The 13,545-nt window shown below is 56.8% G+C and overlaps 1 protein-coding gene across 1 annotated transcript; it reads left to right on the forward strand.

Annotated features, from left to right (window-relative positions):
* The first annotated feature begins 324 nt into the window (after window positions 1-324).
* Window positions 325-6,645, forward strand: LOC140702045 (maestro heat-like repeat-containing protein family member 7). The gene is made up of 12 exons (XM_072979986.2): window positions 325-593; window positions 684-859; window positions 1,063-1,194; window positions 1,472-1,551; window positions 1,759-1,864; window positions 2,193-2,288; window positions 2,912-3,016; window positions 3,197-3,332; window positions 3,789-3,883; window positions 4,093-4,245; window positions 4,374-4,470; window positions 5,243-6,645. Exons 1-12 carry the CDS (start codon window positions 347-349, stop codon window positions 5,281-5,283), a joined length of 1,464 nt encoding a protein of 487 aa, XP_072836087.2. The 5' UTR covers window positions 325-346; the 3' UTR covers window positions 5,284-6,645.
* The last annotated feature ends 6,900 nt before the right edge of the window (window positions 6,646-13,545 follow it).

Here is a 13,545-nt window from a genome sequence, read left to right on the forward strand (position 1 = left end):
AAGGTAGATGAATGCCCAGTTCTAAAGAAATGGTAGAGAGCCGAATTAAGTTAGGAACTCCTAATATCCTGCGAAAAAAAGTTGCTGCAACTTGAACAGTATCCAAATTAGCCGAATGTATCCATATAGGCACACCGTACAGCAAATGAGATAGAATCTTAGACCGAAAACTCTGAGTGGCTGCTGGGATATATTGGTTTCCAGAAGAATAATGAAATTTAGAAATAGCTATTTATAACTGTTAAAACTGTTTAAGATAGGGAGCGGAGCTCAATACAGACGCTACCTCTTCCCTCCAGTTACAAATATGCTTTTGGACCTTTTTTAGGAAGAAGGACAGGTGGACATGCAAAGCCCTCTTTATCACCTTCTTTTCTTCCGTCCTAGGTTGTCGAAGCTGAGAAAGCTTTTCACAGTGACGGAAGAGGCTGGAGAGGAGGGAGGCAGGAGCATCTGGAGTTCCTGGAGGAACCACCTGCCCTGCTGGAGGAGGAGGAAAATCCACCCGGCGAAAGGGTCTGGGGCAGCAGGCACCAGCAGCCTCCCCACTGCGGTGGCTGTCGCCCCAGCAGTGGCGGAGTGCAGCGCCCCAGGTGAGACCCACAAGGCCATGAAGGGGGCCCAGGGGCCACAGCTAACTGGACCTTCATGGCCTCCTGACTAAATTCTTTGGCTCCCTTCAGGCCTTTTCGCAAACTCTTCAAGCCTCCTCCGATGCTCCCTGACAACATCTACAGACTCCTCCCTGGATCCCGCCGTGGACACCTCCCGAGAGTCCACCGTGCACCCTTCCCTGGTCTCCCTGAATTCCCTTGGCGTTGCCGCATGGTTTATGGGCAACAGAGGCAAGAGAGACCAGGTACGGCCGCCTTGGACTCCTCCCTGCCAGGCTCCGCTCTGGGGTCTCCGGGGGCAGGAGGGGACCGGGATGCCCATTCCAGTCTCCCCCACGGGAGCCCTCCCCCACGGGATGCCTCCTTGGGGCTTGGCAGGAAAGGCAGAGAGAGGGAGAGAGGGAGAAAGCCCTTCTGAATAACAACCAGACTCTCTTCCTACCTCCAGGTTCAGCTGGGAATTCAGCATGATTTCTATTTCCTCCGTTGCATGATCAACAGCTGCATGGAGGCCCAGCTGAAGAAGGAGGCGCAGCTTGACGTGCCCTTTTCGAAGGCGGAGATGGTTTCTGCGCTTGTGGTGAGTGAATTTGGGTCTTTGTTGCACTGGAGCTTCCGGGCCCTCTTCCTGACCATCCCTCCCGGCAGCCCCCTTACCAGGGCAGCCCAAAAAGGCGTGTGGTGGGATTGATCTGTAGTTGCAGTTGGTTCAACAGCTTCTGAAAGGGAAGAAAGCGGATGAACCAGCTGGAAAGTGAGGATGGGCACCTGAATGGAGGGGCAAGAGTCTTCCCCCTGAAAGCCTTGGGCGAAGGACATCAACCTCTCTCTCCCTCTCTCTCCTTGGTCACTTTTAGGAGGTGGTGGAGCGCCATCAATCACCCTGCAAGCCAGGAAGCATCCTGCCTTCCGCCCTGATGGCTCTCTCCCATCTGAGGTAGTCCAAATGCGATGTGTGTGGATGCGGTGGGGGTGGGGGTGGGGGTGGGGAGAGGGATGTGTAGGGATGTGTGGGACCTGAAGCCGCCCTGGGCTGCCCCTTGGCTGGAAAGCAGCCTCCTGCCAGTTGTGGGGCCAGCGTTCACCCGTGAGAAGCGTCCCCCTCCTAGCCCATTGTCTCACCCTTTCTTATTCATCCCCACAGCCGACTGAAGCCCAAAACCCCGAGGGAGCTGGAGACCCGTTTCCTTGGTCTGGCCCTCCCTGTTCTGGCCAGCCTGCAGGAGCTGAGCCAGGACCGTGAGGAACAGGTGAGTCCTTGGGCTCCTGAGCAGGAATGCCGGGGAGGCTCCTTCCATCCCTCTCCCTTCATCCGCTAAAGCCAAGGTCAGCGAGAAATCCAAGCGGTGGTGGTGGGGGGAAAGGGTGGCCCTCTCTCCTCCCTCCCCCAGTGAAGGTCCCCCTTGAGGGCAACCATGGCTGATTCCACCCCCAGCCAGGCTAGAGCCCGAAACCGCCTGGGTCTGGGATGGGCAGGTTCCAGAGAAAAGCAGCCATCCCATCACTGCCTTGGGCCAGGAATACTTTCTGGAGCAGCAAATCCAGCCATGTCACAAAGGCACCTTGGTTTTCTTGCAGACCTTCTACGAAAACACCACACAAAGTATGCAGGTTCTTCTCCAAAGCCTGCTCCAGGAGGACCCCACCATCGGACACCTCTTTTCCCTCCTGGACGTAAGTACAAAAGAGAGGAGGTGGGGGCCCAAGAAGCCCCCTGGAGATGGTAGACCTGCCCAGGGCGTTCGGTCTCCCCTCAGCGCATGCTTCTTTCTCTCCTCTGAACCTGTTCCAGTTCCTCCACAGCCATCTTAACAGGTGAGGAGGCCAAACCAGTGCCGAATAGAGGGGAACTCTTCCCAGGCTTTGGAAGCTATCCTTCGCTTAAGGCGCCCTAAAATCGCCATTCCCTTTGCTGCAACGTGATCACACTGTTGGCTGACAGGCCGCTTGTGACCTGCCCCAGTTCCTTCTCCCTCATAGTGTTCTTCACACAGGTTCCCCCCCCCCCACCTTGTCGCTGAGGGTTTCGGTTTTTCTCCCCAACTTGTAGCACTTTGCACTTCTGCCTGTCAAGCTTCACTCTGTGGTTCTCAGCCCACTGCTCAATCCTCTCAGGAGAGCGGCTTGCTTAGTCCCTCTTCTTGAGCATCCGCCTTCACCAGTCCTTCCCTCAGAGTCTCCCTGCCCCTTCCAAGCCCTGTTCGGCATTGGAGGGCATTGCAGCACAAGCCATGCGCTTGCAGAAAGCCACGTGTTTCTCCGGGAACCTGTTTCTGAGAGACCTTTTCTTCCTGCAGCAGCTGCAGTTTGGGCTTCAGTCCGAAAAGGGCACGGAGCGCGCCTGGGCAACGCAAAACATCACTGCGCTGCTCAGGCAGGCAGTTCTGCTGCGCGACCTCAAGGTAAGGACTGGAGGGATCGGCGCCATTTCCTTTCCACAGGGCTTGGGGCGGATGGGACGTCTCAGAGCCCAGTCATCCTGAAGGCTGCTGAAAGGATTTAGGACTCGGCAGCAGGAGGGGGGAGATTTAAATTAAACCTTGTATGTGTTTAAAAGGGCCCTTTTTCTTTCCTTCTACCAGCTCGGGGAGGAGGTCCGTCAGGTTGGCCAGTTCGTGGCCAACCTCGGCATCCTGCTGGCGGATGCCGAAATGGAGGTTGGCTGGCGGGCCCAGGAGAGCCTCCACAGGCTGTTCCAGCTGCTCCTGCGCCAGAGAGGTACAGACGTTGGGAAGGCTGGGCCTGCGGGGCTTGCGTGGAAGTGGTGGGGCCCCAAATAGCCCTCGTTTCCAGGGATATAGGCTTTGACCAAGACAAAGGCCTCCCCATTATTTGGGCACAGGGCAGCCCATCCTCTCAGCCCCTCTCCTCCTCTTCCTGGGGGGCGGGAAGATCCCTCCTTGGGTGCCCTCTGGGGAGACCCCCAACCACCTGCCTGGAGGCCCCCAATCTGCCTCTCGCTAGCGAAAGACAGGGCCAGCAGGAAAAGGAGCGCGGCTCCCCCACCTCTCTGTGGGCGAGCCAAGGCATTTTGCCAGAACATGGAAGAGAAGCTGGCTGGGATCCCTCTCGTTCCCTGGCAGTCAAAGGACAGGAAGGGCCACGTAAGCCAAACCCTGTCCTCCACCTGCCCTGTGGTGGGACCAGCCATGATTATTCTTCTCTCTCCAATAGGCATCAACACCCGGGAGGCCCCTCGTCTCTGGTGCAGCGAGAAGCAGCTGGAGTGGGGAATTGCCTCTTACAAAAACATTGGCAGAGTCGGAAAGGTACGGATGCTGCCCCTGACTGGCTCTGGGGCGGGCTGGAGCCGGGTTTTGGATCCTTTTCCTTCCCCAAATTTATGGGGAGGAAAAGGATCCAAACCTTCCCTTCAACTTCCTTTCGCTTTCTCAAGGCTGGAGTGGAGGGCCAAAAGAGGCTGATTCACCGAGAGAGAAAGAGGAACTCACTTTCAACCTTCTCTCTTTCCTTTTAGGTGTTTAGAGAGCTCTTCTCAGCACCACAGAGAGCCTCCTTCCTGGACACCGTCCTACAGGCCGTCCACCAGCGGTCTCCCCGACTCTCCATCCCTGGGCTTCTCCTCCTCTATTCCTTTGTGGGAATTGGAGAGGAGCTTCTTGGGATGGATGTAAGTCCTTCGATTGACTTTGGGTGGTCCATTTGGGGGAGAGGGTGGGACGAAGGGAGGGAGGGAGGGAGGGAGGGAGGGAAGAGAAAGGCGCTTCTGAAAGTGATGAGTTCTTCCACTCTCTCCAGGCTCAGGCGACAGAGGCCAACATTTCCCAAAAGCTCCACAAGTTCAGGGATTGTGGAAAACAGCCGGTGGAGTACAGATGCCTCGTGGCAGGCAAAGGTAAGGGGTCACCCCCTCCCCTGATTAAAAACAAAACCCCTCAAATGTTTGTGGCAGAAGGTGCTGAGGTGAGAGATCCAACCTATGGTTTAGAAATAGAGTCTTGGGAGACCAAGCCTTCCTTCCCTCCGGCCCTGGATGAGGGGCTCCTTATCTTTTTCAACCCCAAACAACGTTGTGTTCCTTGGCTTATTCAAAAGTCTTTTACCCATCATTCTCTATAAATAATTCTTACATTATCGACATTAGCAATATTTACATTTACATTATTTAAAAAGACAGCTACTACCAACACATTATTCAACTATTAAAACAGAGTCAATAAACACAGAATTAAAATTGTTGAATAAAAGTGTGATTAAAACAGATTAAAGGCAACAAAATAGAAACTGTCCTGCTTTTAAAACTCCTCTTCGGAAGCCAAGCTGGCTGGACCAGTCAGTGAGTGAGGGATCTGGCTGGAGAGTCAGAGGCTGGGCGTTAAATTCCCCACTGGACCTCCAGGGATGATCCCAGGAGGAGGGAATGGTAGACCACTTCTGAGTCCTCCCTATCTAGGAAACCCTGACAAAGCTTGCCAGAGGTCAGGATTGACTTGAGGGATGAACTCCCAAAAAGTCACTGGCCATAGGAAATTTGAGACTAAATAATTGCAGTCTCCGTTTCAGTCATAGATCAGAAGGCATGGTGAGACACACTGCTCTGGAGCCATCTTCTCTGTGCAATTAAGTTCTTCTAATGAGGCCCCCTCTTCCTTTTCCTCTCCACTCAGGTGATGTCATCATCGAAGATCTAGAAGACGAGGATGAATAAATCAATTGTTCCTTTCGGAATAGGTCAGCAATGTAGAAAATAGACCAGCTACATTCAAGCCAAAGAGACATCCATCAGTTCATCCTTCGAACAACACATATTTCCTGGATCTTTTATGTATGACCAGTCACTCTAAGGACACCACAAACATGGCACCACAGTGGCTGGAGAGGATGAAAAGAAAACCCTTACGAGTTTTAAGAAAGTCCCTTAGGCTCAAATGGAATTCAATAGGACTCTGAGTCACCTAACTGGACAAAGAAGAGCCCACAGGCCACACGACATTCTGGCAGCAGATGCACTGGCCACAGGAAGAACTACCAGAATACATCAAACTCAGGACGACTTCCCTTCTTCTCCTTCTTGATGAGAAGGAAGAACCTAATTAGCCAATAATTTTTTATGAAGAAACTCTTAATCAACTGGAGAAATGGATTAGGGCTCCTGCTGGTATGCTTTCCTAGAACAAGGAACGCTTGATTTTTTTTTCTTCAACCCTCATCTGCATGAATTCAAGGCATGAATCCTGCATTTTTTAATTAGCTGCAGCTTTTTTTAAAGCCACTACTGCAAGAAGATGCACTGGCCAGAGAAACTAGCCAGAGAAGGAAGAACTTCTTCCAAATTTCAGCTCAGATGAAAAGCAACAGGCCTGTGACTCAAACCACTATCTAGGAACTACATCAATCTCTGGCATCAGAGCAAAGCCCAAACGGGGCAGAATGGAATTGACGTGTCACAGGTTAACAAAAACAGATGCCCAAATTAATCTGGTGTGAGAGCACACATCAAAACAATATTTTAAAAAAAGATTATTGAATGGAAGAGGAAAAAGGTATAGAAAAATTAACATTTTACAAATTGCTATCCTAGATCCCCTTATGGCATACCAACCCCTCTTCTCCACTCTGGCTGTTGCTCTCCCGCCCAGGTCTACTTCCATATTCTTCATTCTGATCATTCCAAACACTGCATTTCTATCCAGGAATACATGGATTCTTCTCCCAATGCGTACCCCTCTACTCTCCAGAGGACCAAAACTGAATTCCGTCTTGGCTTAAAATCATCACACTCCATCATTCCTTTTCTAATCTTAATTTCACATCTTTACTTATCATTGCTTGCCATTTTCCACATCGGCCTCAAGCTCTCCTCAAGTTTGGTCATTACTCTAATTTGTCCTTCCTTTGTTTACCCTTCTTTCATTAATTTGTCTAGATGAAATCTTTTCAACCAGGAAATCCCTTTTTTAGTATCTCATAGATACGCTATCTAGCATTTCTTTGGTCCAAACAAGAGGGCATTGGGGACGGGAGGCAGAGCGAGGCAGGGACAGGGGGCAGCGGGCAAAGGGCAAGAGGGTAGTGGGAATGGGAGTCAGAGGGCAGCAGGGATGGGAGGCATAGGGAGGTGGGGATGGGAGGCAGAGGGAGATGGGGATGGGAGGCAGAGGGAGGTGGGGATGGGAGGCAGAGGGAGGTGGGGATGGGAAGCAGAGGGAGGTGGGGATGGGAGGCAGAGGGAGGTGGGGATGGGAGGCAGAGGGAGGTGGGGATGGGAGGCATAGGGAGATGGGGATGGGAGGCAGAGGGAGATGGGGATGGGAGGCAGAGGGAGGTGGGGATGGGAAGCAGAGGGCGGTGAGGATGGGAGGCAGAGGGAGGTGGGGATGGGAGGCAGAGGGAGGTGGGGATGGGAGGCATAGGGAGATGGGGATGGGAGGCAGAGGGAGGTGGGGATGGGAGGCAGAGGGAGGTGGGGATGGGAAGCAGAGGGCGGTGAGGATGGGAGGCAGAGGGAGGTGGGGATGGGAGGCAGAGGGAGGTGGGGATGGGAGGCATAGGGAGATGGGGATGGGAGGCAGAGGGAGGTGGGGATGGGAGGCAGAGGGAGGTGGGGATGGGAAGCAGAGGGCGGTGAGGATGGGAGGCAGAGGGAGGTAGGGATGGGAGGCAGAGGGAGGTGGGGATGGGAGGCAGAGGGAGGTGAGGATGGGAGGCAGAGGGAGGTAGGGATGGGAGGCAGAGGGAGGTGGGGATGGGAGACAGAGGGAGGTGGGGATGGGAAGCAGAGGGCGGTGAGGATGGGAGGCAGAGGGAGGTGGGGATGGGAAGCAGAACGTGGTGGGGATGGGCAGAGGGAGGTGGGGATGGGAGGCAGAGGGCGGAGGGGAAGGGAGGCAGAGGGGGAAGGGAGGCATTGGGAGGTGGGGATGGGAGGCAAAGGGAGGGGGAAGGGAGGCAGAGGGAGGTGGGGATGGTAGGCAGAGGGTGGTGGGGATGGGAGGCAGAGGGAGGGGGAAGGGAGGCAGAGGGAAGTGACGATGGGAGGCAGAGGGAGGTGGGGATGGGAGACAGAGGGAGGTGGGGATGGGAGGCAGAGGGCGGTGGGGATGGGAGGCAGAGGGAGGTAGGAATGGGAGGCAGAGGGAGGTGGGGATGGGAGGCAGAGGGAGGGGGAAGGGAGGCAGAGGGAGGTGAGGATGGGAGGCAGAGGGAGGTAGGGATGGGAGGCAGAGGGAGGTGGGGATGGGAAGCAGAGGGCGGTGAGGATGGGAGGCAGAGGGAGGTGGGGATGGGAAGCAGAAGGTGGTGGGGATGGGCAGAGGGAGGTGGGGATGGGAGGCAGAGGGCGGTGGGGATGGGAGGCAGAGGGGGAAGGGAGGCATTGGGAGGTGGGGATGGGAGGCAAAGGGAGGGGGAAGGGAGGCAGAGGGAGGTGGAGATGGGAGGCAGAGGGCGGTGGGGATGGGAGGCAGAGGGAGGGGGAAGGGAGGCAGAGGGAAGTGAGGATGGGAGGCAGAGGGAGGTGGGGATGGGAGACAGAGGGAGGTGGGGATGGGAGGCAGAGGGAGATGGGGATGGGAAGCAGAGGGCGGTGGGGATGGGCAGAGGGAGGTGGGGATGAGAGGCAGAGGGCGGTGGGGATGGGAGGCAAAGGGAGGGGGAAGGGAGGCAGAGGGAGGTGGGGATGGGAGGCAGAGGGAGGTAGGGATGAGAAGCAGAGGGAGGTGGGGATGGGAAGCAGAGGGCGGTGGGGATGGGAGGCAGAGGGAGGTGGGGATGGGACGCAGAGGGAGGTGGGGATGGGAGGCCGAGGGAGGTGGGGATGGGAGGCAGAGGGAGGTGAGGATGGGAGGCAGAGGTAGGTAGGAATGGGAGGCAGAGGGTGGTGGGGATGGGAGGCAGAGGGAGGTAGGGATGGGAAGCAGAGGGAGGTAGGGATGGGAAGCAGAGAGCGGTGGGGATGGGAGGCAGAGGGTAGTGGGGATGGGAGGAAAAGGGAGGGGGAAGGGAGGCAGAGGGAGGTGGGGATTGGAGGCAGAGGGTGGTGGGGATGGGAGGCTGAGGGATGAGGGGATGGGATGCAGAGGGAGGGGGGAAGGGAGGCAGAGGGAGGTGGGGATGGGAGGCAGAGGGTGGTGGGGATGGGAGGCAGAGGGAGGGGGAAGGGAGGCAAAGGGACGTGGGGATAGGCAGAAGTCAGTGGGGATGGGAGGCAGAGGGAGGTAGGGATGGGAGGCAGAGGGAGGTGGGGATGGGAAGCAGAGGGCAGTGGGGATGGGAGGCAGAGGGAGGTGGGGATGGGAGGCAGAGGGAGGTGGGGATGGGAGGCAGAGGGAGGTGGAGATGGGAAGCAGAGGGAGGTGGGGATGGGAGACAGAGGGAGGTGGGGATAGGCAGAGGGCTGTCGGGATGGGAGGCAGAGGGAGGTGGGGATGGGAGGCAGAGGAAAGTGGGAATGGGAGCAGAGGGCGGTGGGGATGGGAGGCAGAAGGCGGCGGGGAGGGGATGGCGGTAGAGATGGGAGGCAGAGGGAGATGAGGATGGGATGCAGAGGGAGGTGGGGATAGGCAGAGGGCAGTGGGGATGGGATGCAGAGGGAGGTGGGGATGGGAGGCAGAGCGAGGTAGGGATGAGAAGCAGAGGGAGGTGGGGATGGGAAGCAGAGGGCAGTGGGGATGGGAAGCAGTGGGCGGTGTGGACGGGAGGCAGAGGGCGGCGGAGACAGGAGGCAAAGGGTGGCGGGGACTGCAGACAGAGCATTGGGGATGGGAGGTAGGGAGTGGTGGGGTTAGGCAGAGGCTTCCCATCGCCACTGCCCTCTACCTATCCCCACCTCCCTCTGCCTCCCATCTCCACTGCCCTCTGCCTATCCCCACCTCCCTCTGCCTCCTATCCCCACCTCCCTCTACCTCCCATCCAAAGGGAGGTGGGGATAGGCAGAGGGCAGTGGGGATGCGCGGCAGAGGGAGGTGGAAATGGAGGCAGAGGGTGGTGGGGAGGGGAGGCAGAGGGAGGTGGGGATGAGAGGCAGAGGGAGGTGGGGAGGGGAGGCAGAGGGAGGAGGGGATGGGAGGCAGAGGGAGGTGGGGCTAGGCAGAGGACAGTGGGGATGGGAGGCAGAGGGCGGTGGGGATGGGAGGTAGAGGGAGGTGGGGATGGGAGGCAGAGGGAGGTGGGTATGGGAGGCAGAGGGAGGTGTGGATAATCAGAAGGCAGTGGGGATGGGAGGCAGAGGGAGGTGGGGATGGGAGGCAGCGGAAGTTGTGGATGGGAGGCAGAGGGGGGTGGGGATGGGAGGCAGAGGGAGGTGGGGATGGGAGACAGAGGGCGGTGTGGATTGGAGTCAGAGGGCGGCAGGGACAGGAGGCAGACGGTGGCGGGGACTGCAGGCAGAGGGCAGTGGGGATGGGAGGTAGGGAGCGCTGGGGTTAGGCAGAGGCCTCCCATCCCCACTGCCCTCTGCCTATTGTTACATCCCTCTGCCTCCCATCCCCACTGCCCTCTACCTATCCCTACCTCCCTCTACTTCCCATCCCCACCTCCCTATGCCTCCCATCCCCACCTCCCTCTGCCTCCCATCCCCAGAGGGCCATGGGGATGGGAGGCAGAGGGAGGTGGGGATGGGATGCAGAGGAAGTTGTGGATGGGAGGCAGAGGGCGGTGGAAATAGGCAGAAGCCTCCTATCTCCACTGCCCTCTACCTATCCCCACCTCTCTCTGCCTCCCATCTCCACTGCCCTCTGCCTATCCCCACCTCCCTCTGCCTCCTATCCCCACTTCCCTCTGCCTCCCATCCAAAGGGAGGTGGGGATAAGCAGAGGGCAGTGGGGTTGGGAGGCAGAGGGAGGTGGAGAACGGAGGCAGAAGGAGGAGGGGATGGGAGGCAGAGGGAGGTGGGGATAGGCAGAGGCCAATGGGGATGGGAGGCAGAAGGAGGTGGGGATGGGAGGTAGAGGGAGGAGGGGATGGGAGGCAGAGGGAGGTGGGGATGTGAGGCAGAGGGAGGTGTGGATAATCAGAAGGCAGTGAGGATGGGAGGCAGAGGGAGGTGGGAATGGGAGGCACAGGGAGGTGGGGATGGGAGACAGAGGTAGGTAGGGATGGAATGCAGAGGAAGTTTTGGATGGGAGGCAGAGGGAGGTGGGGATGTGAGGCAGAGGGAGGTGTGGATAATCAGAAGGCAGTGAGGATGGGAGGCAGAGGGAGGTGGGAATGGGAGGCACAGGGAGGTGTGGATAATCAGAAGGCAGTGAGAATGGGAGGCAGAGGGAGGTGGGCATGGGAGGCACAGGGAGGTGGGGATGGGAGACAGAGGTAGGTAGGGATGGAATGCAGAGGAAGTTTTGGATGGGAGGCAGAGGGAGGTGGGGATGGTAGGCAGAGGTCTGTGGGGATAGGCAGGTGACAGTGGGGATGGGTGGCAGAGGGAGGAGGGGATGGGAGGCAGAGGGAGGTGAGGATAAGCAGAGGACAATGTGGATGGGAGGCAGAGGGAGGTGGGGATGGGAGGCACAGGGAGGTGGAGATGGGGGCAGAGGGAGGTGGGGATGGGAGGCAGAGGGAGGTGGGGATAGGCAGAGGACAGTGGCGACAGGAGGCAAAGGGCGGCGTGGACTGGAGGCCGAGGGCGGTGGGAATGGGAGGCAGAGGGCGGTGGGGACGGGAGGCAGAGGGCGGTGGGGACAGGAGGCAGAGGGCGGTGGGGACGGGAGGCAGAGGGCCGTGGGGACAGGAGGCAGAGGGCGGTGGGGACGGGAGGCAGAGGGCAGTGGGGACGGGAGGCAGAGGGCCGGGGGGACGTGAGACAGAGGGCGGTGGGGACGGGAGGCAGAGGGCGGTGGGGACGCGAGGCAGAGGGCGGTGGGGACGGGAGGCAGAGGGCGGTGGGGACGCGAGGCAGAGGGCGTTGGGGACGCGAGGCAGAGGGCGGTTGGGTTGGGAGGCAGATGTCGGCGGGAACTGAAGGCAGAGGGCATTGGGGACGGGAGGCAGAGCGCAGCGGAGGTGGCTTAGGAAGCCTCGGAAGCCAAAAGCCGACCTCCGCGCTCAGTGCCGCCTTCCCAGGCTTCGAAAGCTGACTCAACCACCGCAGTGGTTGCCAGCTTTCCAGGCTTTGAAAGCACCGGCATCCAGTCCAGTGGTCGGGGCGGTGTTGGAGGCCCAGGAGGCTGTTCCTCCCTTTTCCTAACCGTTGGGTTTAAGAAGAAGCCTCTTCGCCACCAACGGTTTGATTTCCCCGCCCTTTCCCCCTGCCTTTCTTCATCGCTAACTCAAAGCTCCGGCCGTAAGTCAACGCAAAATTTTGTGGCCGGAGCTTTTCGTAACTCGAAATTTTCACAAGTAGGGACCTTCGTAAGTAGATGCCCCACTGTATAGACTTCCTTTTTTTGTAATGCTTTCTTTTCCTTATCCTGATGTTCTTGGAGTAAAACTCCCAAAAGCCTTCCTCACTAGGTGTTCTGGCCTGGATTTCTGGAAGTTGTAGCCCTTATTCATTTTTAAACGGTTGCACTTCTTTCCCCTGTTCTTCTTTCAATTTTCTTTCTTTATTAGGACTTTTCCTATGTTGCTGTTTCTAAAATCCCCCTTCTTGCCTGCTCCTGACTTCTGCTTCCAGGAGGAAGTTTTTTTTTCATTTTTTTCCTTTATCTTTTTCAAGGTCAGGCACTGTAACATCCCTGATACTGTAGAGGTTTTTTTTTAAAAAAAACTTTAGTTTGTAGAGATTTTAAAAAACCCTTAGTAAAGGAAGTGTTTCATTTCCCAATATCAATATTCCCTCTACAATTTCTTTTCACCCATTTTTGGGGACAGACTGTTCCAGAGTCGAGGGGCCACTGCCGAGAAGGCCCGGTTGCTTTTTCTTTCTCTCTGGGCCTCCCTTGGCCTGAGGCCCCTCAGCCGCCCTTCCTGGCTAGAACGAGGGATTCCGGTAGATCTAGCCGGGAGGACGTGTTCCGCTAGATATTGAGGTCCTAAACCGTCCCTTAAAGACGATGCCCCTCATCTTAGAGGGTCACTTTCCCCTGCCTTTTATCCCACACTCTCATAGGGCTGAAACCCTAGGATGCTTCTTGCCATTGTCAGGGACCCCGTTAACTTCACTGGAAATCCATTGAGTCCAGGTTCTGGAAAGCAGGAAGGAGAGAAAAGCTTGGGTCCAGGAGGCCCCCCTTTCGAGGGAAGGCTTGTACAGCCTAGCAGAAGATGTTGGGCTCTGCAGCTTGTACCTACCCATCGCCTCCTGGGGCATGCCTGTCATTTGCCTCTCCAGAGCAGTGGTGATGTCGAGGCTAGGAGGCTAGCGTAGCCTTCTCCAGGGACCCGCCTCTGGCGTCTGACTCTTTTTCCAAGCAAGCAAACCCGACAAGGGCAGGCAGGTTCCTCCCTGCCACGCAAGAGGGGCAAGGACTCCATCCTTTCCCAGTCCTGCTCTTTTGTTCTCCTCCAGCTCTTCCTCAGTAGGGAACTGGCTGTCCCTCACCTGTTGGCCTGATCCTGAAAAAGGTTACCATCTCTCTCTCTCACACACACACACGGACATGTACCCTCCTGCCTGCTGTGCTTCATGATATCTGGTCAGCAACGTCATCTTAATTTTAAAATAAATCCTATATCCCTTCGAAACTTCTCTTGACTAATCATTCAGTCCCGAAGGCCAAGCAGCATTCTTAACCTTGCCTGTTCCTCGCCATCAAAGGCTTCAACCATCCAGAAACGAGATGGTTCTGCTTTCCTTTTTTCTTTCGTTCTTTCCTTGAACTAAGTCTATCGCCTCCGAGGACCAAACAGCAGGCGAAGTCCCCAGCTGTTCCCACCCTGAGTCACGTGGGTTGTGAACCCGGTGGGGCTGTTCTACCTGTTCCGATGTCTCCATTCCCAGCCCTTGCATCCGGCACCGGCTGGAAGGAAGAATTACAAGGCAAATGGAAGAGTCCTATTTCGTACCTTTCCTTTCTGAAATATTGTTCTCATG

This window comes from Pogona vitticeps, chromosome 9 (assembly GCF_051106095.1).
Source record: "Pogona vitticeps strain Pit_001003342236 chromosome 9, PviZW2.1, whole genome shotgun sequence".
Lineage (NCBI taxonomy): Eukaryota > Metazoa > Chordata > Lepidosauria > Squamata > Agamidae > Pogona > Pogona vitticeps.